Source organism: Anoplophora glabripennis, unplaced genomic scaffold (assembly GCF_000390285.2).
Source record: "Anoplophora glabripennis isolate ALB-LARVAE unplaced genomic scaffold, Agla_2.0 scaffold16, whole genome shotgun sequence".
Classification (NCBI taxonomy): domain Eukaryota; kingdom Metazoa; phylum Arthropoda; class Insecta; order Coleoptera; family Cerambycidae; genus Anoplophora; species Anoplophora glabripennis.
The window spans coordinates 1,896,569-1,919,777 of NW_019416253.1; the positions used below are offsets into that span (position 1 = coordinate 1,896,569).

General features: G+C 31.5%; 1 protein-coding gene across 4 annotated transcripts in view; it reads left to right on the plus strand.

Moving 5' to 3' along the window:
- The window catches only part of LOC108914143 (cytochrome b reductase 1), a 135,984-nt gene that overhangs the window by 105,767 nt on the left and 7,008 nt on the right, over positions 1 to 23,209 (plus strand). For all 4 annotated transcript variants that reach the window (XM_018719881.1, XM_018719873.1, XM_018719889.1 and 1 more), the window contains 2 exons: positions 8,360 to 8,583; positions 13,240 to 13,451. In XM_018719881.1, the coding sequence (XP_018575397.1) occupies positions 8,360 to 8,583; positions 13,240 to 13,451 (436 nt within the window). The remainder of the gene's footprint in view (positions 1 to 8,359; positions 8,584 to 13,239; positions 13,452 to 23,209) is intronic.

The following is a 23,209-nucleotide window of genomic DNA, read 5'->3' on the forward strand; positions in this document are numbered from 1 at the left end:
CTAATTAACTAAGAAAATCATTGCATGAAAAACTTTTTTTATTAGCTACCTCAAAGTACCATAGATGCCGTGGCCTGTATTCCGGCCGTCGCCAGTTACACACTTGTCCTTGTTGTTCTCGGTCTAGGATCCGTGGGGACGAACCCTCTATTACAACCCCTAGGCCCAACTTGATGTTACTTTCGATTTTTGTTGTTGATTGTAAAGCCTCTACGGACGGAACTTGGTGGTCCTCTGATATGTTCTACAGTGGCCTCTCCAACTGGTCGCGTGCTATGTTTCAAATAGTGTGCTTAATGGTGGCTCTGCAGAAGTTTTTTCGTAACGGAACTCGGTCAATATCAAGACGGGCCTAGGAGTTTTGATAGCTGGTCCGCACCCACAGAGCTTAGCCCAAGAACAGCGAGAGGTTAAGGAAATGCAACGTAAGTTTGTAACTGGCGGCATAGGCCATGGCATAACAATCCAAAAAATCATGGTACTTCCAATAGCACGTGCCGTAAAAAACACTATTAATCACTCAGTTATGTTTTCCAAATTCTGAAAAGGTATGTGCGACCAGCAATATGGTTGTAATTTCTTTTACAAACTTTAGAAGCAATTTTTGATAAAAGAATGTTCAGTTAATTGGACTAGCGCACAAAGCATCTTCAACAGAACATCTCGCTTTATATGAAAGGATGCTTTACTTAAAATCGATTGTTTCAAATAATTTTGTAAGCTGAAAGTAGCTTCTAATTAATTAGGTAATTCAAAGAGATCCTTTAGAAAGTTTTAAATGGGATGCCCAGCAGATTTATTTCTTGGAAGTCTTTGCATACTGCGATTATTTTTTAATTTCTGGCGGAAAGGGAAGAAAAGGGAAAGTAGGTTCCCATAAATATTAACTTTTATTTAAAAAAAAATTAAAATATGTTATAATAATTTATATTATAATAAGTTTATATTCATGAAAGTTACTAATAATGTCAAAATTTAAAAAAAGTAAATTATAATTATTATTATTCTGAAATTTTTAGGCTTTTTTATAGTCGATAATTTTAGAGATAGATAGACTGGGAAATTGCAAGAATTAAAGTGGTTTTCTAAGAATTAATGAAAAAAATTTCAGTATTTCTAAGAAGTTTGTAAAATCGTGCTACATGAAGCGTGTTTTGTAATTTTCAAGTTTTAAGTTTCCAGATAATTCCAAATTCAATGAGTATCTTGCCATATTCTGGGTAACTTAGGTATTATTGGTTAGAAAATAACCTCACTTTCCGTTCTTTTTCTGTTGTTTTGCTTTTTCAACATTTAAAATGATACAGACTGAATTTAGCCCACCCTGTAGCAAAGCTTAAAACACTGCACTGCGCTGCTGCGTCAAGTCAAAAGTAAAACGATTATAACTTACAATTAATAGGAGTAGAAAGTGATTCATACAATTTATACCGTTTATTATAAATTACGTGCAATTATTTACGTCTCAACAAGGAAGATCATTCTTGTCAGATGAGAGTTTCGTTCTTCCGTCCATTATGTGTTTTATTTGATTGTGTTTCGCATAAAGATACGTGGGTAGTTACCTTCTTTTATTAAATTACATAATATTTAAGTACTCCCATCTCATTAATCTCCCGCTTATGTAATGCCTTGTTACGAGACGAATTGATTTTTTGATGGATCTTTTTCAGTGTAATCCACAGAAAGCGTTAAGTGTAAAATGAAAATCATTCTCAATTAGCGGTTTGTGGTCGGTATTTGCATAATAAGCACCTACAAAGTGTCTCGAAGAAGAATACATATATTTGTATTTCTAATCGATATTCCACATAGCAAATTTGTTTTCTATCAACGTTGACGTTGTACATCCCATATATGCACTAATGAAGTTGGTCTGACGCAGTGCTGATTAAAAAAATAATCCCTTCTGAAGAATACCTAGATTTTCCTAAAAACTGAACTTGGTTTACCCTAAGATTCTTCAAAGGGTTGATAGAGGACTTCTGGTCTAAAGAATCATGTATTCCAGAAAATTGATCGAGAATTATTACGCGAAACTTAGTCCGACTCTGTATCATCCCACTTAATCACCAGTTCACAGTGCAGTAACTAGGACAAGTTCAGTGTGGCTATTTGCACGGTGCGGGCGCGGACACACCTTGTTTGCTCTCGTCGACCGTAGACTGGTTTATGTTGTACTTCAAAACGTCTGGTTCCTTAGTTTGTGATCATATTTTATGTCGCTTATACACGATTTGGAACTTCTTTGGGCAGTTTTTAAAATATAAATATTCTGGTCTGGAATTGTAAGGAAATAAATATACAGGATGTTCTATTAAAAAACCATAGGTCTGTTTATTTTGACATATTTGCAATGTTCATTCGTTTGATTGATGTGAAATTCCGACTCTTCAATAAATTCATACATCTTCTGTATTTGACATTTACGATGACAGTTTAAATAGTAAATGTAGTTAAAATAAAATAATGAATAACGTAAAATGAAAGTATTTTAATTCAATAAGAAATAGTAAAAACTCAGTCAACTTCTACTTATAAAAGTCCTTGTATTAATTTCTTGCAGGACATTTTTATGTTTAAATTTTGAAAAATATAATGTTTATTTTACTATTTTCTTCATATATTGGATGCAACACCTTTTTATTAGTTTCACAGTATTTTAAGTAACACTGCACTTTTATACGTTGAAAAATGAAATATTTTTAACTCTTGTGAATCTTTTTCAAACAAGCAATCCTTTCTAATATCAGTTATATTTTACACAAGTTAGTTATGAAATATTAATAATCATTCACATCGCAACTTCATTAAAACAAACGTCCTTGAATGTAAATTTTATTATTTGTTTATTAATTGTTGTATCAGAGTCTTTTGAATAGATGTTGCAACTACAATTCGTGAGATCTTTATAACACTTCGTTGAAAATTGAAAAACCGTGGTCGTACGGGTAATTTTATTGTATATTTCAGCAGATTACTCCCGTGTGTCATCTTTATTTTCGTCTTTTATACAACAAACATCATTAAAGTTAATTACAACTTTTTCGCACATCGACAAATTTCCCTCGTTACATCAGTTGAGTGTTACGTGAAAAGTCTACTCCTCACGTCAAATTCTGTGAGAATTATTTTAGCAAAAATATCGCTAATAGCGACTGAAACGCTAATTTACTGATCCACGGAATTAGCCAGCTAAGATTTTATTATTACCTCCTATATTTTTTGCATTATTTAAAGGTAGTTTTTAAAAAGTTAATTCAAATAAATTCAAAAGATTTTTTTCTAAATAATCTTACCAAATGAAGGTAATAATAATAATGTTCTTCGATAGGTACCAGAAAATTTAAGTATGCAAAAAAATCTGGTATCGAAGAATCTTTTTTGAGGTTAGGTTTAAAAATGGTACTATTACTGAAATCACAATTGCCACCATAACACTACGTATCTTAAGTTTAGTACAAAAAAAGCCTAGTGAAAACAGTGAAATTTCAGAAGTCCAAGAAATAATGTTGTTCGTTGTCAATCTCAATCAATTCCCAGTTTCATAAATAAGCTGGTACCCACTTTAAAAGCCTAAGGTCTGTTGCATTTTCAAAAAATGTATTCTCTGATCGATTTGAGAACAGAAGATCAAGGTGGTTTTCAATATTTTAAATCCCCATCAGCTTCTGCACATTTTATAAATTTGATTGGATACAAATTGCTTGTCAGGATTCCAATTGTAGAAATAAAAAATAACTCTTAAAGTTATTGGCTTTTCACAATTTTATGAAAAACTTTACAGATCCTTGGCTACTCAACAGTCACAACCAGGTCATTTATTTTCTTCATATCCCTGGACTATACGTTTCTTACTATTGTATATACTATACTGTACTATTTTTTTTTTGAAGAAGAAAATATTAAAGAAGAACTTAACAAAAATTGAAACTCTGAATGATGTTAACGAACGGTGCTGTTAGGGAGCAAATATGACGAATTACGAACGTTACTAAAAATTCAAACTTTGCCAACATTATTGGCGAACGCAGCCACCTAACCCTGTTCGCGACAGTGCGGACCCACCGTTACAAATTAAATAAACGTATACAGCACGCAAATTATGTCCTTTCGCACGCTTATTTATAAAACCATTTATTCATTCAATGACGCATTATTTAGTTAAGTTGCTCTCTTGCATAGCATCACACTCGGTTTAACAAGTCCTGGTGATAACAATATGCACATTTTTATTGCCTTGGCGGATATTTTCCACTATGTATCTTGGTCCATAATTACATCGTGTTGTAGGCAGCACAACACGGAAAATTTTGTTCATAAACGAGAGGGTTTGAAAATGATATTACTTGAACGTCTTTTTTATGTACAATTTATACACAATTTTCGTATTAAGCGTGTGCTTTTGCACACCATAGAAATCCGGTGGAACAAAACAAAGATAAACCGATGGACGACTGTAAATGGAACGTCATAACATAAAAGACTTGAGTTTAAATTTTTTAGGAAGAGTACAACAAAACCGTGAAAATGGTCGACCAATTGTTTATATGGATTACACGTTCATTCATTATTTGCCCACCCATGAAATCCCGGTCGTTACTCAAATATGTCGCTAGTGAAAATGTCACTTTCGCTTTGACAGACGTAGAAATGTTGTATAACGAATTTTTCTACACATTTGCACCAAAAGACACTGCCAACACGTCAAAAAAAAATTGAAACAGAATTAATGACTGTAGAACCTGTGCTCGAGCTGACTGTCGATTAAATTATTATAAACCTTCAAGATTAAGATGATTCACATGGTGAAGACAACATTTGTAAACCTAATACTAACGAAAGTGACTATGAAGAAGACATTTAACTACATATTATTTTTATTAGTATGAATTATATTTATCTAAAATAAAACCGAATACCTACGTACAAATATTAACAAAAATTTTATTCTTCCCAAATTTATGACCAAGACTATTTTTGTATCAATTTGTAATTGTAGATTGTAAATATACCACTTGTTAAAAATTATTAAATTTATCATCCATGGTCATTAAATATGATCAAATATAGATAATCAATCTACTTTGAAATAGGTATAAATAATGTTAAGTACAGGTAATTTGCTCATATTTAATAATATACAAAGTGCTTTGCAAAGTAAATGGGACTTTTCAAAAATTTCAACTGATACAGGAATGGTAGATCCTTTGCTGATGTACTGTTAAAATTTTATGACATTTGGACGAATAGAAGCGGAGTTGTTGCGTTTGGTGACAGTATGTTTGTGTCGTCGGTATAAAAATGAGCATCGAATAAAGAGATTTAAGTTTTGTTTTAAATTTGGTGAAACGTTTTGCCAAAAAAACTTTTTGTTCCAATTTTTACAAAGTCGTTTACTATTTAACACAGTTATTTGATATGCTTTATTATGGAATAGATGTAACTACATACTGAAACGTATACTGTTGATGATTATTTCGTTACCTGAGTCAATTCATAAAGAACATGTGTCTTAAATGCAGTAGTTTCATCATCATTTCACAACACAACATCTTTTTTTCGTTATTACTAATATTATTACCAATTCTTTTAGCTGAAATACAAAATAGTTAATATCGAAATACTATCATTCTTTCACAATTGTATCAATAACAAACCGTTTTCAGTTTACAATCTGTGTCGAGACTTTGGTAGCAGCCGTAGAAAAACTACACGACGAATTAAATATCCCACTTCGTTGCAACAGGCGATCATCAATATTAACGATGCACCAGCGAATACAACTTCTTGTACGAGAAACGGAGGTCACTGAACCACTTCCTTCTGCGCTTTAGAGCGTCTTTATTTTGCACTTTGACGAAGACATTGTTCTGACCAGCTAATGCTGTTAAGTAAACATAATCGGTATTAAACTGGAACTGACTTTCTTCGCATTATGGTTGATATATTTATTAACAAAGTGATCGGTTTGTTAAGTCAATATGAAGTTGATTTTCGTTATGACAACAAATAAAGTTGATATTTATGTTATAAAGATCATAACGATAATGAATATTCATAATCCAAATTACATACATTACTTTAATTGGTGGTATCGATTTTTAAATATTTAAATTTGAATATTCTATTGCGTTGCGACACTTATTGTTGAATTAGTGAATATTCGATGTAATTTAATAAAATGGGTGATTTAGATGATGACAATTTACCCTCCAGTATAAAGTAAAGAGCTGAAAATGTTATCGGTTCTCTTCTACCAGAAAAATCACGAATTATATTAGACCAGGAAAATAAGGAAATGAACGAACTTTTTACATTGACATTTTTTTATAGAAAAGTGTAGGTTTGAGGTCAGAAAAGATTTCCAGAAAAATGAGTTTTCTTTTATATTTGTACTTTGAATATTAAAAAATAAAAATTTGTAATATAATGAAAATGAAATTTAAATTTGATAACAATAGAGATGGAATTTTCTGGAGCTGCAAAGGTATAATAAAAAAATATTAATATATTTTTTTTTATTATTTATAATTAAAAAACAACTTTTTTTATTTACGTAAAACTGCTTCATCGCTGTCGCAAAAACAGGTTTTTCTGGGAAATATTGAAAAGCGCATAATCAATTTGTAATCGTAATGTATACTCTCGAAAACTCCTAAAATGATGCTTATAAATATTCCAAACTCGGAAAACTGTATGTATAAGATTTTCCAAGAGTTTTCCACAATTTTTTTTTCTCTAATTTACTTTTGTTATTTAAAAGTGAATTGACCATTATTTAGCTACAAAACATTAATTTTCACATAATCTGTACTTCATTTAAAAAATATACGGGAAAACTATTGGGAAAATCGAAATTTTTCATAGAACCAATTTTGTGTAAATTTAATTTTGAACAAATTTTCTCTGAAACTTTTTTTTCAAAAAAATACATCTTCAATGACAGTTTTTTTAAATATTTTTATATTAAATAGTTTAGTTCGAATAAAATTTCAAAAGTTACATACGTTTTTTTCTGTTATAAATGAGTTTCATTATACTAGTAGTAATGATCTGCCTTATGTTACTAAAATATATCCTTTTTAGAAACTTTATCCTTGTGCTACCGAAATATGTACATCCTTTTAAGAAAGCTTATCTCATTGATCCAAACTTTAGTATATCCAGGTGTTCACTATATCCTATCAATTTGAATAGATTTATTTTTAGCTTTTAATTCTATTTCAATTCTCGATATCTATTTATAGCTTTCTTCAAATTAGGTTAATTTAAAAGAAACCGTTCTGTTTGACCAAAGAGTTTCTTAAGATATATGTAAATACGAAGTCGTTAGTTATCTAAACAGATAGAAGTTTTTAAACTCGTTAGTTCGAATACGGAGGTATTGAATACTGAAAAGAAATAGATTGGAGAACGAAATTCTAATACCGTTTCTGGTATATAAATCACGATATTTCCCTTTTACATACGGAAACCTTGTTAATTTCAACTTAGCTTTTTAAACGTGGGTTAATTGATTCCAGTGGCGTACTCATATAAGTTTGAGAGGGACTAAATTCAAATATAACTATAAAGAGCGAATGTAGAAAGTATAGGTACATTAATTTCTTGTACGTATTAATAAAAGAAAAGAGAAAATATTTTTATATAAATAAAACAATTTAATATTAAAAAAAAATTGTTATGGTAATAAAGAAAATATCAGGAATATGTACAGGGTGTTATGGAAATAAGTACCACAAATACAGGAACTAATAGCACATCAAAAATTTAGATTTCTTCTTTCGTTCTAACTCTTTTATGTTTGACATACAAGGTGTCAAAGAAATTGTGTGTCAAATTTTAGCTACACCTTTTCCAGAAACAGTGTATTACATGATAATTGGTACAGATAAATTTTTAAGGAGACTAAATGCCTTATTAGTTTTTGGTCATCTGCTAGAGGTCGTTATCTACTTTAATAAGTGACATTTTGTAATATAGAACGTTTGAGTTTAGGTTTTTTACGGTGTTTACATTATTTGGAGAATATATGGCTAAAATTTGTTTTAAAAATGTTTCCTTGACGCCCTATATCTCAAAATAAAAGACAATAGGCGCATGTTCAATGGGGAAAAAATATATATTTTTGATGTTCTGTCAGTTTCCTAAATTTATGGTACTTGTTTCCAAAACACCCCGTAGACAATGAAGAATTTACTACATAACCAAATAAAACTGAATTAAAGAAAAATTTACAATGAAAGTTAACCTTTTTAGGCAAATTGCATTTCTCATTTTTTGTCTCACAGAGATATTTTTTTTGTAGGCCAAATATTATGGAGTTATGAACTAATCTGAGTCTTTTTTGTTGCAGGCATCGGCGCTACGAGGACGAAAACCAGTGGGGGTGCGGTAGTTGGTTAGAATACACATTAGTGATAGTTCTGGCGAGTATATTGCTGCTTGGGTCGCTGGCCCTCACATTATTCTGGATAATAAAATACCACGACGGGTTCTCATGGAGAGAGAACCCCAAGAAGCAGTTCAATTTACATCCCGTTCTGATGGTTGCAGGGTTTATTACGTTCAGTGGATTCTGTAAGTACACATGCTTAAATTTTGTTCCTCACCACATACCTTAATAAAAATGCATAGCGAATAAAAAATTCACAAATAGTAAGGGTTCTCCCTTAGAGGAAATATGTCGTAATATACAGGGTATCTCATTCAAGTCGAACTCCTCCACAGCTTGTCTCTGTCAATAATAAAAGAAAAAATTTACATAAAAAACATATTAACATTAAATCAATACTTAGAGATAAAACGGTTTGATGATTTAAAGACATATTAAAATTAATTAAGATTTAAAAAAAGAGCTATGACATATCACATATTGAAACCAGGTTAACTTTTCAGCAAACGATAATTTGAAGCATCACGCTTAACCAACCACAAAATTTCTATTGTCGGATTTTAACCATGACGATTGTTTCTGCTACTTTTCAGCGTTATAAAGTGAAAGTAAATCAAATAGGCGCCTCTGAGCAAAAACAACTGTTATTTACTTTCCTCTTGATCGTAGTGCCCCTAGAAAACCAGACCGAAATATCGAGCATTCGTAAATTATGCTGACACGATAAAAGCAACTTTTAATTGTTTGTAAATTGACAACCAAAGAAAGTAGCTTTCAGATCGCGAGCTTAGTAGAGCATTTCATTGCCGTGTTTGAACAAAATCACAAAGATAGTAAAATTATACACGAAAAACCTTTAAATGTACACGCTGTGATAATATTTACCCCAGAAATGCACTTTCAGAACAAATCGCATTAGTTAAATTCCATATGGTTGTCTTGTTGGCACTATTTGCAAGTGATACTATAATTTCCCATCGGAATAAATCGTTATTTTTTGTATAAATAACATTTTTAACGTTTTCTAACATTTGAAATACTTTATAGCCACTGGTTAATCGTTAAAAAGTGTGAATCCAACCTAATTTCTCACCTAAACTACTTTTTTAATATACACTGTTCATAGTTTCGTAGGGGATTTGTTATAATAAGAAATTTTAATAATCAAAAGTGCAAAATAGTGCTTAAAATTAATATATAGATTCAAACTTATTGAGGACCTCTGGAATCGTCCCTTACGCACGGAAAGGTTATTCTTTTTTTTTTTTTTTGGTCGCTTTGGTTGTGATCGCAGATAGTGCGCCTTATCACTATTTTACCCGTTTTTGTAGTAATGAAAACTGCACATCTTTCTGCATAGAGATTTTTTGTAAACAGCGCCAGCCGAGCTTTCATTGAAATCAGCGGTTCCAAAAATGTGTCTTCTTATTATTGGGGCTCTCCAAGTTTGTAAACACTTTGTATCTACTCTAAGGATGTACCAAAATTGCAGCACATACATATGAATGTATTAGTAATAATTATTTATTACTACGACTCTGTCAAGAGCATTTTTTAAAGAGATGCCGATGAAAACAACGCAGTACGAGGAGATGAATAAAATATACTCTGTATGTGAATTGCAATCATAATTATGTAATATTTTTAGAAGTTACGCTATATATAAAACCATGTAATTGTTATTAATTACACACATGTGTACCGATCAAAATGTCAATGTCACGACTTGGCTATCAACCTTGAATATTCTTTCTATAGTTGGTTTTTTATGAAAGCATCTCTAAATGCACTTTATATGCATATTTACATTTCACATTTGTACGTACTTAACTTCCTTTGTGTAATTATTTAATAAAAAAGAAAGGCAATATAAATATTCAAGTACACTAATCGTGCTTGAATCATACATGAAAATATTTCGCAAATTTAGAATAAAAACGATGAAAAAACGATAAAAATTTGAATAAATAAAATTAAAAATGATTGTCAACAGTCGATATATATTATTTATGTAGATATAATTTTTTTGTCTCCTTTTTCTTTAAAAATATCTCTCTGAAGGACCCAGAACGAGATATCTGAATCTTATCTAAAGAAAAAAGGTCCCTCGTAGTGAAGGCTACTTTGGTTGACACGCTATAACTCATACGGGGATACAAATCATATACTCCCCAGCTAAAATAAAAATATTTTTGGGTTGATAACCGAATGCCCTGTGAAATAAATATCCATCGTGGTGTGAATAAGAATTATCTAGGAAATAAGCCTATTGGAGAAATCCACAACCGTCCCACATGACAACAGGACAAGCGCTTTCTTTTATTTGCTTCACTGAATACAAACGGATTCATATTTGCTATAAGAATCTTTAGAATAAATATACGGGGGGCTTAGAAAACATAGATGCAACTGGATTAATGCAAATGTTTTTTGCAGACATTTTATTTTTAATACCTATTGACTAACCACAGTAATACGAAGAAACATTTTTAGAACGGCTGGCTTCACCAATAGCTCGTATGGCTGTTCCCAGGTGTTTACACAAATCGTTGCACATAAAGAGATGTAGTTAAAACGCAGTTTTGAACATTTGTTTGCTAATAATTTTCGTTCAAACTTAAACAATAAAAGATATATACAGGTTTTCGTAATCATAACTGATGTAGAACTGAAGGTAAGCTAAAATTGAAATAGCAATTTCTCTGTTTGCTGCAGAAAACAACTCCTCATTACTATTTACCTCCTTTTATGTAGTATGTAAGCCGGGTACGATTTCAGAGGTTCCCAATAAGTTTTAATAATTTTTTGTTATAATTTCTAGCACCGCTTTGCAGTTTCAATGGTTTTGATTGTTGAAAAGACATAATTATAATGTCCCCACTAATTAATATTAATTTGTTCAAAGTAATAAAAATAACACCAACTAGCAACAGACAGATAATAATACATAAAATGTGAGAATGTTTTGTATCAAAAATTGTATAATGAAACTATTTGCATCTAAAAATTATTAGAATAGAACATTTTTAACATTTAACATAAAAAATTAGAACCAAAAACTTATATTTTAAAGTCATCCTAGTTAATTCGAAAGATATATACAAACTTGAGCTTAAACTAATCGTTAAATATATAACTGTGACGTTTTGCTGTTTGTATTATGTTAGTGTTGATTAAAAATAATATATATACTTTGTCATATGGCTAATTAATTTATTAAATGTACTAATTACAACGCTTCAGATATATTAATAAACGTCATAGATAAGTGTATGCGATATTTTTTTTACATATTGGTAATTTTACGTAATATTGATTTACTTCATATAAAGTTTTTTCTTCCTGACATAATTTCTTGAATAATTATTAATTTACTGGGAGAACAGGTCACAATTAAATAATTTGTTGTAAAGCAATTTATTTTTTTTATAAATATTTTTTTATTACGATCGTTTCGGGATTATTTTTCCCATCTTTAGATAAAACGATAATAACCATCGATTATAATATTTTTCCTTATGTAAAAATTAAAATCTAAAAATATTTGAAAATACCAAGTTAAGACAATATACATTAAAAACATTTTACTTACAATTGGTCATCAAATATTGTATAACATCCTTTCCTGTTAAGCATATAATGTAAAACAATAAAATAACTACTTTTCTTATTTTATCTTATTGGTAAAACAATATACAGAAATTAATAGCGTCAGAAAACGAATTGAAATGTGAAAATTATCTGTTAAAACCAAGCCAAGTCGAGGTGAGGAATGTTCAAAAGAAATACATATTACATAAGGAAAAATATTATAATCCATGGTTATTATTGTTTTATGTGAAGATGGGAAAAATAATTCCAAAACGATAGTAATAAAACTGTAATTTTTTTTGTTGCCAATAATTAGTCATTTGTCGATTGCATAGAAAATTCCCTGGGTAATAAATAATTGTTTAGAGTAAAATTAAAAAAAAAATCTAAATGGTTATAAAAGCGTAAAACTAGGTATTGTTAGTATTGATTATTGTTTATTATGACAATAAGTATCTCTAAAAAATTGTGTGTCCTCTCTAAACCTTAATTTTAACCCACTTTTTGAAATTCTCTTAATTAACAATCCTGTCAATCGAAAACCACGCTATCGATCGTTGAAAATTTTTAGGGTGTAATTGACATATGTTTTATTATTTGTTCACAAAGTTTCAGCAATATTTATAAATATTTACTTATTTTAAAAATTGCTCCAAATGTATATAAGATTCTCTACTATTTTTTGTCCATTGTTAATACAAAAATCAACTTTTTTGATTCGCAGTTGTTTTAGCTTTACAGAAAATCGTCAAATGAACAAAAAATAAAGAATGACTTTTTTTTATTTAGGGCTTACTTTCAATGTTACAGGGAAAAATATGTCTAAAAACGGGTCATATTTAGTTATTTTTATATGTTTGTTGTTCCCCTGAATTTAGCAATGCTTTGTTGAAATAGGCAAACTCGGATTCTAAATCTACATATTTGGGATTTTTCTGTACAACAAAATAGATGACAAACGCTAAATCCTACTTTTGGACTACCGCCTGGACTAGAAGAATAAAGGTTCGGTAGAAACCAAAAGGGTTACTTAGGTAAATTATTATTGTTTCCGTGTTAAGAAATACCTAAAACAGTTGGTGAAAACGAGCATAACCCATCTTACTTTGATCCCTGGAGTCTGTGATCGAGCGGTGTTCCAACCTTTCTTATATTTACTACAGATTTGAATTTATTTTTTAATATTATACCTGTATTGTCCAGATATCACCTCGCGTAATTTAAATGACGCCATGGTCTTTCTATTTCAGCAATACTGCTGTACAGGATATGCAGATGCTGCCGGAGGATCTACGTGAAACTCCTCCACACGGTGTTCCACGCGCTGGCCATCCCGTGCGTTGCCGTCGGCTTCGTGGCCGTCCTCGATTCCCACAACCTGAACGAGCCCGCCGCCATTCCAAACTTCTACTCTCTTCACAGCTGGATAGGTTTCGTCACAATGGGACTGTTCGCCATACAGGTAATTCGCAACCTCTCCTAAACAAACGCATCTTCTGAGGGGTCCGGCAAGGTCAAACAGTGTCACTACCGATATAGAGTTGAGTTGCGTAGAATTGTTATTGAAAATTACATGTTGAAAAAGTAGACGTTATTTTAAATGAAATCGTGCAATAAAGGCATGCAATAAGAAAGAATTTGGTAGATGTTTTACATTTCGATTCTGAGAGACTAAAATCAAATTTCAATCACTAGTGAAATAAAATAATTATAATTTCAATAAAGAAAACAACATTAAACAATTAACAATATTATTATATTTATATTAAAATGAAAACTTGCGTTGTGAAACTGGTTTTCACTACCAAAACTAACACAGGAGAGCTCATTTCCTTTGTAAGACATCATTCTATTAATTTTTGCTATTATAACCGTTGAACAAGTGGAAGAAGTAGTAGCATCAACAGTAACTGTAACCAAGCAATAGTAGAGGTAGTGTCAGCATTACTGTCGTTCAAAATCTTCCCGGTATTGATTTTCTGTTAAAGGGAACCTTCGATATATCCTTCAGCTGCTTTATAGCTTTTCCAAACTCTAAAACGCTTCAAAGTAGTGATGTTTAGGTATATCTAGCTTCAAGTATCTGGCAATATTTGTAGGTAAAGTGTGTGTGAGAAACAGTCAACTGGGTGTTGTTTACTACAGATTCAAACCTAGACGTTTTCGATCCAGCTCTTTTGAACTAATGCCAAAACTATCAAGAAAGACCGCTCCTTATAAATTTTTGTGAGTGGGAGACGAACCAACAGAATATCACTTTATTCTCCCATATGCTCTATGCACATCTTTACTAGGTCGTGACATCTGCACCCACCAGCAACAGCAAAAACGGCAACCACCTAAACATAAAGCAATAATGTAGTAGAATACAGAATAAGTTACAAATGTATGTTCATCAATAGAATACAATCATCAACCTTTTTTTAAAAATACGCCAAAGAAATTTCGAATTCGTTTATACTACATTTTTCGTCTTCCAAGTTATAAATAACGAATATTCCTTGATGTCAGTTTCTTTAGATCTCGGCCGAAATAATCCCAAAGACTTCGAATGTTCTGGCAAATAGTAAATACAGAATTCAAAAAATTAAAACGAAGCGATTTCGGATATAAGTGAATTAGCCTAAATCCGACTATTTTGAGTCCACGAGTCTGTGGTCTTCCGTTGTACACGTTATTCTGGGACACCCTGTATATTTAGGAATATATTTCAAATGTTAGATTATCCACAATATTTCACATTTTATGGATATTTATTACAACTAGTTGTAAAATGACGTTTACAACAATAAAAAACGTTTGGAATTTTAGATATATACCTACCTATAAGTAAATTGTTTATCTTTAGAAAAACTTACTTTAAAATTTTTACTTGCGTAGTGTTGGATAGAAAGATGTGTAGATACGAATGCATATCTATTTTTTTAAAGCTGTTTGAAATACTACCTTGATACCTGAAATAGTCTAAAATACTGTTGACACTTTTTTCAAGAAATTCGATTTACATACAGTACGTTCTGAAATATAGTTCAAATTTCCTAAAACCGAATTAACTAATCTAAAATACATGCGAAAAAGCTGTAGCAATGATATTATTTGATCGACTCTTTTCACATACTTTTCGTTTTAACGGATACAGATACACAACAGTAAACAACAATATATTAGCAAAAATGAATATATCCTTTTCCCCTGAGGCGAATTCCTCATCTTCAGCCTACTTCACTAACTGGTTGTTTAATAATATTTCAGAGGCAAAGAAACAGGTTGTTGTTATACAATGCGGATATATTCGCTGGCCCATAAAACTTAAATATTAATTTTAACGTTATATAATTACCATCGGGTTTTGAATGAGAGGCGTTCCACATAAATGAGACACCATGAAGGCTTTATTGTATTCGATAATTATTTTCGATGGTACAGTGAATGTTAATAAATTTTATCTGTAGCGCCTCCTCATGATGAAATCATAATTTAATTGTATTTCTATCTTAATATAAAAACCTGTGAATGTAACTTTATCAAAACAAAATTTGTGTGCATATTTTTTTTCATGAAACTTTTTTTAACATTGGAAATATTTAAGGAGTTGGACATGCAACGAACGCTAGATATTAGAAAAATACGTAGGTAAAAGTTAACATTGTTCAGGGGGTATAAACTTTTAAAGTGCAACAAATGTTCGGTTGTGACCGCTGGGCGCTGGGGTGGTCCGATCGGAGTGATTTTGCTGTCGTTGTGCAGGCTGGACCTCGGGTATAATTTCGGGGGTCACTATGGGTAGAAACATGACAAATCTCTATATTTTGGCTATTTATGTAAGACTCTGTTGATGTTTAACTGAAATTAGCGCGACTAACTAAACTTTTTCCAGGCACATAATATAGACGGTGAATTTGTGTGAATATACCGATAAAGGTGTACAGTTGGTATGGTTGAAGCTTTCTCGGAGCTGTTTTGTGATTCTAGGAGTAGCTGATGGAAATATATAAAATTGGTAACTTTCACAGTTTTATCGTTCTGTAGTTACAAGATGATAGTAAATTTAATGGCAGAAAAACATAGATATGCTCTAGTTCTATAGCAATCTTGATTTAATTCATTGTGAAAGATCAGTAAATAAACCAAAATATTGTGCGAACGATCAAGGCAAATATATGCCATAAAAGTATCATTATAATCAGAAAAAAAATTGAATCCTAAGAACCACAAATATATAAGGTATTTCATAAATAAAAACAAAAGTTTAGTTTATATTTCCAAAATTTAATGTTCAATTATTTTGTTTATATATTTTCCTGAGATCGCAAGAAAATTTGCTAAAACTTTATTCTTTTTAAGAAAAAGTTCTATTCAAATGTGTCAAATTGTACAGTGTTTTACATTATGAAAATACCGCTATGACAAAGTAGGTACCAATATGAGTACAGAAAGGTGTTATAATGAATTTATAAAGTTATTCCATTTTTTTATAAGCGCAAAAATTACGCAGATCTTTAAACAATTACCACGGCTCTCCTAATTAACGGATTTCAATGTCTCTGGACGCATTTTAAAGCTTGAGTGCTGTTTTTAATGTGATAAAATTTTCAAGTATCTAGATGTCTTAATTTAGGCTCAATTAAATTTGCAAAAATTTAATTTTTTTTCAAAAATCTGGATTTGAAAAATTGTTACTCGAAAACTATCGGACCGATGTTAACGAAAATTGGTGTGATGTTTTATTATATCAAAAATATTTTTTTGGCCATGTATGAATATCCTACCTATAATACAAGTACTTTTTAAAAAATCGCAAAAATATTGTAATTTTTTCACTTTTTTTTTGTTGCTTTTGCTACATTTGCAATAATTATATTGTATTTTTTTATTTGAAAATAGGTATATCATGTGTAAAATGTAATTATGAATCTTTTTTACCTCTTCCATTTTTCTCTAAAATGAAAGTTTTTGAACTGTGTTGAAAACAAGAGAAAAAAAAATGGAATTTTTTCCAATTTTTTCAGTATTTGTTTAATAATAAGTTTAGCATATGTTTTGAAGCGCGCGCATAGTGAAATTATGTTTTGTTATATCATTTTGGAGCCATTAAAGCAAAAATTAGCGATACTATACAGGGTGGTCCGAATTTTATGTAGGAAACTTCGAGGGTAGATAGATCTCTTTAAAATATGTGTTTGCCTTATAAACATAGGTCTGGAACGGTCCCATTTTGGAGATACAGGGTGTTGAGGTTTTAAAAAAAAATTGATTTTTTGTTTATATCGCACACTACCTCACAGGTGGTGTAGAAAGAAGTGTAATTAATTTTGTTGATGTGCTTACAAATTGCACTTACTTTTAAACATAAACAAATATTCTTGTAATATTATCGTTAGAAGTGTCTGCCACAAGGGGATTGTATTGGTATGAATAACTTGAGAACGGCGAATCTTAGGGAAAAAATTAAAGTAACCTTTTTACGTATTTTGTGCATTAAAATATAAACCAGTTACAATGGCATGTAAAAAATGCAGTGGCGTAGGTTTTTTTGTAAAATAGGGGGTGACCCCTGTCCAGTTGTACACCACTGGGTGAACCTTTAAAGCTCATATTTCAGGGAATATAAGGCCTACTATCATACATTATATATATACCAAATTTTATTGAGATCGGTTAATAGATTCCGGAGATATAAACAAAAAATTATTTTTTTTGACAACTTCAACACCCTGTATCTCTAAAACGGTGCCGTTCCAGACCTATATTTATAAGGCAAACACATATTATTTTAAAGAGAATCTGCTCTCGAAGTTTCCTGCATAAAATTCGGACCACCCTACCACATCTACACCAAAACAGATCCCGCCTGGTCTAAAGCGAATTTTCTATTTAAAATCAGTTTATGGCACTGGATTATACACACTCTCAATCTTGTTTGTACCAAATTTTAAGAAAAAAAATTCCTAAATTAAACAAATAAAACTTTTTCCTTAAATATGCAGATTCAAGTTAAAAATAATTTTATTATTTATAATTTGGGTGACGTCCACCAGAAATATAGCAGCGTGTTCAGAATCTGATCATCGTCGTTGTGCTGAAAAATGCATTTCCCAAAACGTATCACCCTGTATATTCTTTTATAATTAATTACGGGATATAGTGCATACAAACAACAAAATTGTGTAACGGAACCAAGGAAAATACGCGCATACTCAGGTATCTAGGAACAATGGAGACATAAATGATACCTATCGGAAGTTTTTTCAGTCCGGTAAAAAATGGATTTATAATTGCACCGCTATTAATTGTCCAAGAATTTGTTTTATTGCGCTCCGGCGACGGTTTTCATTTAGAACACGCCTTTCCTGGTAGTACATTACCTAATCGGCACTCCCCTGTTCACCTGTTTAACATATCACGACTTATTCAACGAGTTATGATGCCCATAACAGTACCGTTTAATTGCCGTCTAAATACAGAAGAGGGAGAAACGGTTTATTACGAAACCAGATGCGCGCGATAAGCGGCGACCTAAAATATTTTTCGAGTATTGTCAAGGGTCACCGAGTGTTAATTAAGGACTGTAATGGGTAATTGTTCACTTGAATCCGTCGACCCAGTTTGTATTTTCAACCGCGCTAAATCGGTGACTAGAATAAAAATTACAGACAGGCCGACAAAAAAAAATTTTGGTTTTTAGATCATACCAATTTTTCTTATACAGGGTGTCCGGTAAGTACCTCCTAATCTCTCGGGAGTGTATAGGGGAGGTCAAAATAAAACTAGTCCTTCCTATAATTTTTTTCCTAATGTGCCCCCTAACGGAGTTATGGGGGGTCAAAGGGGTACCTAGAAATTAACGTTTAGGGTTATAACTTTGAAACCACCCTGTATATTTTAATAAAATTTTCGTACGTTGTATTACACATGGAGCTCTACGATTTGATGCTAAAATCAACTTTTTGCTATTATCAGGTGTCCAGAAACGGACTGGCCCTATCACAATTTTTCTCAAAATTTTGACAGAAGTAATTTTATCAAACTGAAAATATTATTATTAGATACTCTGAAGGTTTTTCTTTAAAAATGGTACTCTTTATTTATTTCGAAAAAATGAACGGTTTGCGAGATAAATCGGTTTTGAAAAAAATTGGTAACAAATACAACAACAATTAAAATTTATTTTTTTACAATAAAATCATTCCCGCTAGTGCCAGCCTACAGATTCACCATAAACATTTACTGGTGGTGAATTAAGGGAATGAATAATGCCGTTTCTTGTAAAATCAACATCTATGACCAAAATACATCTACAAATTATTATTGCTCTTGTCTCCATGGAGTTCTTTTCTATTGTTTTCGTTGTTAGACCCTGTTGATTTTAAAGTACTTGTCAAAGGCGCGTGACAGAATAAAAATTCAATTTTATTGTGGTATTCGTTTTAAGCCGTTAGAAATAACATTTAAAAATGGAAGAATATTCCTGTGCAGAATATGCTGATATGCACCTAATTTATGGGGAAGCATTATGCAACTCCGTGGAGGCAAGAAGACTTTATGAGGAAAGGTTTCCGGGTCGACATTTGCCGAGTCCAAAAACTTTTGAAAGAGTTGATCGTAGTTTAAGAGAAACAGGTAAAAAAAAATAGTGAAAAACGTTAGTGAAACTAATTTCTTCCGAATCCTTTATTTAGGAAGCTTTTTGCCACGCCGTGGTGGAGCAGGAGCCCCGAGGAGAGTACGAGACCCTCATGTAGAGGAACAAATATTGGAAGACGTTGCTAATAATCCTTCAAATAGCATAAGGAAGCTTGCGGCGCAAAACAATGTTACAAAATGGGCTGTACATGAAACTCTGAAAGAACAATTGCTTTACCCGTACCACATCCAAAAAGTACATGCTATGTCTCCAGATGATTATCCAAAAAGACTTCAATACGCCAATTGGTTTTTACAGCATCATATTCGGAATCATAATTTTGGTACATCTATTTTGTTCACCGATGAAGCAGGTTTTACAAGAGACGGCATAATTAATTCGCATAATCTACATGTCTGGGATGAAGAAAACCCTCACGCTTTAGTTCAAACTCGCTACCAACAAAGGTTTATGGTGAATGTGTGGGCTGGCATTATCGGGAATCATTTGATTGGTCCATTTATTCTGGAGCAAAGACTTAATGGTGCTCTTTATTTGCAATTTTTAGAGGAAAATCTAAATATTTTGTTAGAAGAAGTGCCCCTTCAAATAAGAACTGAAATGTGGTACATGCATGACGGTGCACCACCCCACTTTGATCGTTTAGTACGTCAACATCTGACGAATGTTTTTGGTGATCGATGGATAGGTCGAGGCGGACCTGTATTATGGCCACCTAGGTCGCCCGACCTAAACCCATTAGACTTTTTTCTGTGGGGTCATTTAAAAAATAACGTTTATTCAACACCCGTAAATAGTAGAGAGGAACTTCTGCTGAGGCTAACACAGAACTGTGACCATCTCCGCAATAATCACGGAATATTATTTCAAGTGCACCGGGAAAACATTCGTAGGATTAGAAAGTGCATTGAAGTACGGGGTGCTCATTTTGAACATCTACCGAAGTAACATTTAGGTACCTTTGTTCATTGTTGAATGTTCTTTGTTGCATGTCTTGTAAGTAAGTTATTTTTCAAATGTTATTTTTAATTGGTCACTACTTGCTCATAAAGTATAGCCAACCCGTTCAAAGATTTCTGGACTTGATAAAGTTAAAGAAATTAAATGCATGAAATAATATGTAAAAAAAATAAATTTTAATTGTTGTTGTATTTGTTACCAATTTTTTTCAAAACCGATTTATCTCGCAAACCGTTCATTTTTTCGAAATAAATAAAGAGTACCATTTTTAAAGAAAAACCTTCAGAGTATCTAATAATAATATTTTCAGTTTGATAAAATTACTTCTGTCAAAATTTTGAGAAAAATTGTGATAGGGCCAGTCCGTTTCTGGACACCTGATAATAGCAAAAAGTTGATTTTAGCATCAAATCGTAGAGCTCCATGTGTAATACAACGTACGAAAATTTTATTAAAATATACAGGGTGGTTTCAAAGTTATAACCCTAAACGTTAATTTCTAGGTACCCCTTTGACCCCCCATAACTCCGTTAGGGGGCACATTAGGAAAAAAAATTATAGGAAGGACTAGTTTTATTTTGACCTCCCCTATACACTCCCGAGTGATTAGGAGGTACTTACCGGACACCCTATATATTTTGATGTGTTGAAACCAAATTTGAAGGGTAAAAAAACTTTCAACGATCTTTTGTAATCGCAGGAACAAGTTTATTTAAATATTTGCAATGGTGTTTACATATAAAAGATTTCTTTCAAAAAATATACAGTGTGTCCCCAAATGGGGTACCGCACTCTTGCAAACTTTTTTATTGTTGATTTTTCGAGAAACAGTTATTCTTGATAAAAAGTTTTGCTTATCTTGGGAAGCCATGGGCAGTAATCAAATATTTAATAAAGCGTACAGGGCGTTTAAAAAATTAAAAATGTGAAATTTTCCCTAAGCAAACTACCTCTAATTTTTGTTTTCGTTAAAAACTTTATTTAACAAAGTTGTTCGAGAACTCAAGAAATGCTTAAATACGGGGTTTAGTCAAAAAAGAACAATCGTGTAAACAGTGATCAAGCACGTAACTGCAAAACTATTGGTCGAAACAGATCGAACGTCAATATCCGTCAATGCCACGCTTTCTTACTGAATCAGTTGTAGTATAATAGTTTTCATTTCGGACTAGGTCAGTGTCAGAAGTTGTTGACATAGATCACAAACTAAACACATTGCTTAAAAAAATTGTAACAAATATTTTTCATTGAGATTTCAAAGATAATTCAAATATATCGGTTTAATAAGAATTTTTTATAACAACTTTTTGCAAAGAACTTCAACATGGGCTCAGATTTTTATTTCTACGTTTCGGTTTCAAGAAACCAAAATCAACTTTTTTTTAAGGCGTCAAATTTGCTAGAATATAATAGTAAACATAAATAATGTTTGTTGTTCTTTCGACACATTATTGAGTTCCTGATACATCATAGAAAAGCTAAAAAATGCTCTTTTAACTTAGCATAAACTTTAACATGGCATCAATAAGAAAAAAACTTGATATTACTTTCTCGGAACCGAAACATTGAATAAAAAAGTCCACACCACTCTGAAATTCTCTGCAAAAGTGGCTATAGAAATATTTTGGATAATTTAAACATTTCAAAAAAATTGAATAATGCTTAACGTAATTTTATTTCTGAAAGATAACATTAGGTAATTCTATGTAACTAATAATATAGTAAATATAATATAATGTGCAATTTTACATACAATTTTTTTTAGTGTAGATTAATCTGAGTTCATATGAACTTGGAAGTTCGAAGCAATGATCTTGTTCGAAATATATCGCGTATTTATTAAAAAAAATAAATACATTTTACAATTAACTAATGACAGAGTTTTTCCATGAATTCATATTTAAAACTGAGTTAAAACTATCTTTTTGGGAGTGAAAGTACAACAAATACGGTAGGCTAAATATTTAAATGTTTGTGGATAAGAAAATTCTATTAATTCAGGTAAAATGTATCAAATAATCCAAACAAAAACTTAATAATTAGCAATATGTAAGTGCTAATAGACAGTTTTTGTTAAGTAAACGCGGTATACCCGGTGAAAGTTGCAACAACCATTTTTTAATAGTACGAGAAACGTCGCTTAAATTAAATAAAGGTCAAACTCGTGAACAAATGTAGGAAAATGTTACGAAATCAGAATTTATGGTGACCCAAAAGTATTTTTCACGTTGCTACCAAAGGTGGATTTTAAATTTTGGCGAAGTCGCTGGTGCCACTTGGTTATTAAGTATGTAGTTCCATTTATTCATTTTACTTTACTATTTCTATGTGATTCACATAAACTATTAAAACAAATTGTAAATGGGTTCCTGGAGATTATGACTGACAGTAATTGCACTTAGGCAGTTAATCATTCTCTTACTTTACCAGAGTTTACTGCGATCTGCGGGAATAAATTTGTAGACCGATTACACATCCAAGGAGCTTATTTTTAATATTCATTAGGTTGGTTATCTGTTTATTTTATTTAAATATAAGCATTATCTACTTTGTAACGCCTCTTCTAGTACAGTTACTGAAGCTATTTTCCTATGTCGCTAAGTACGTTTGGTGGC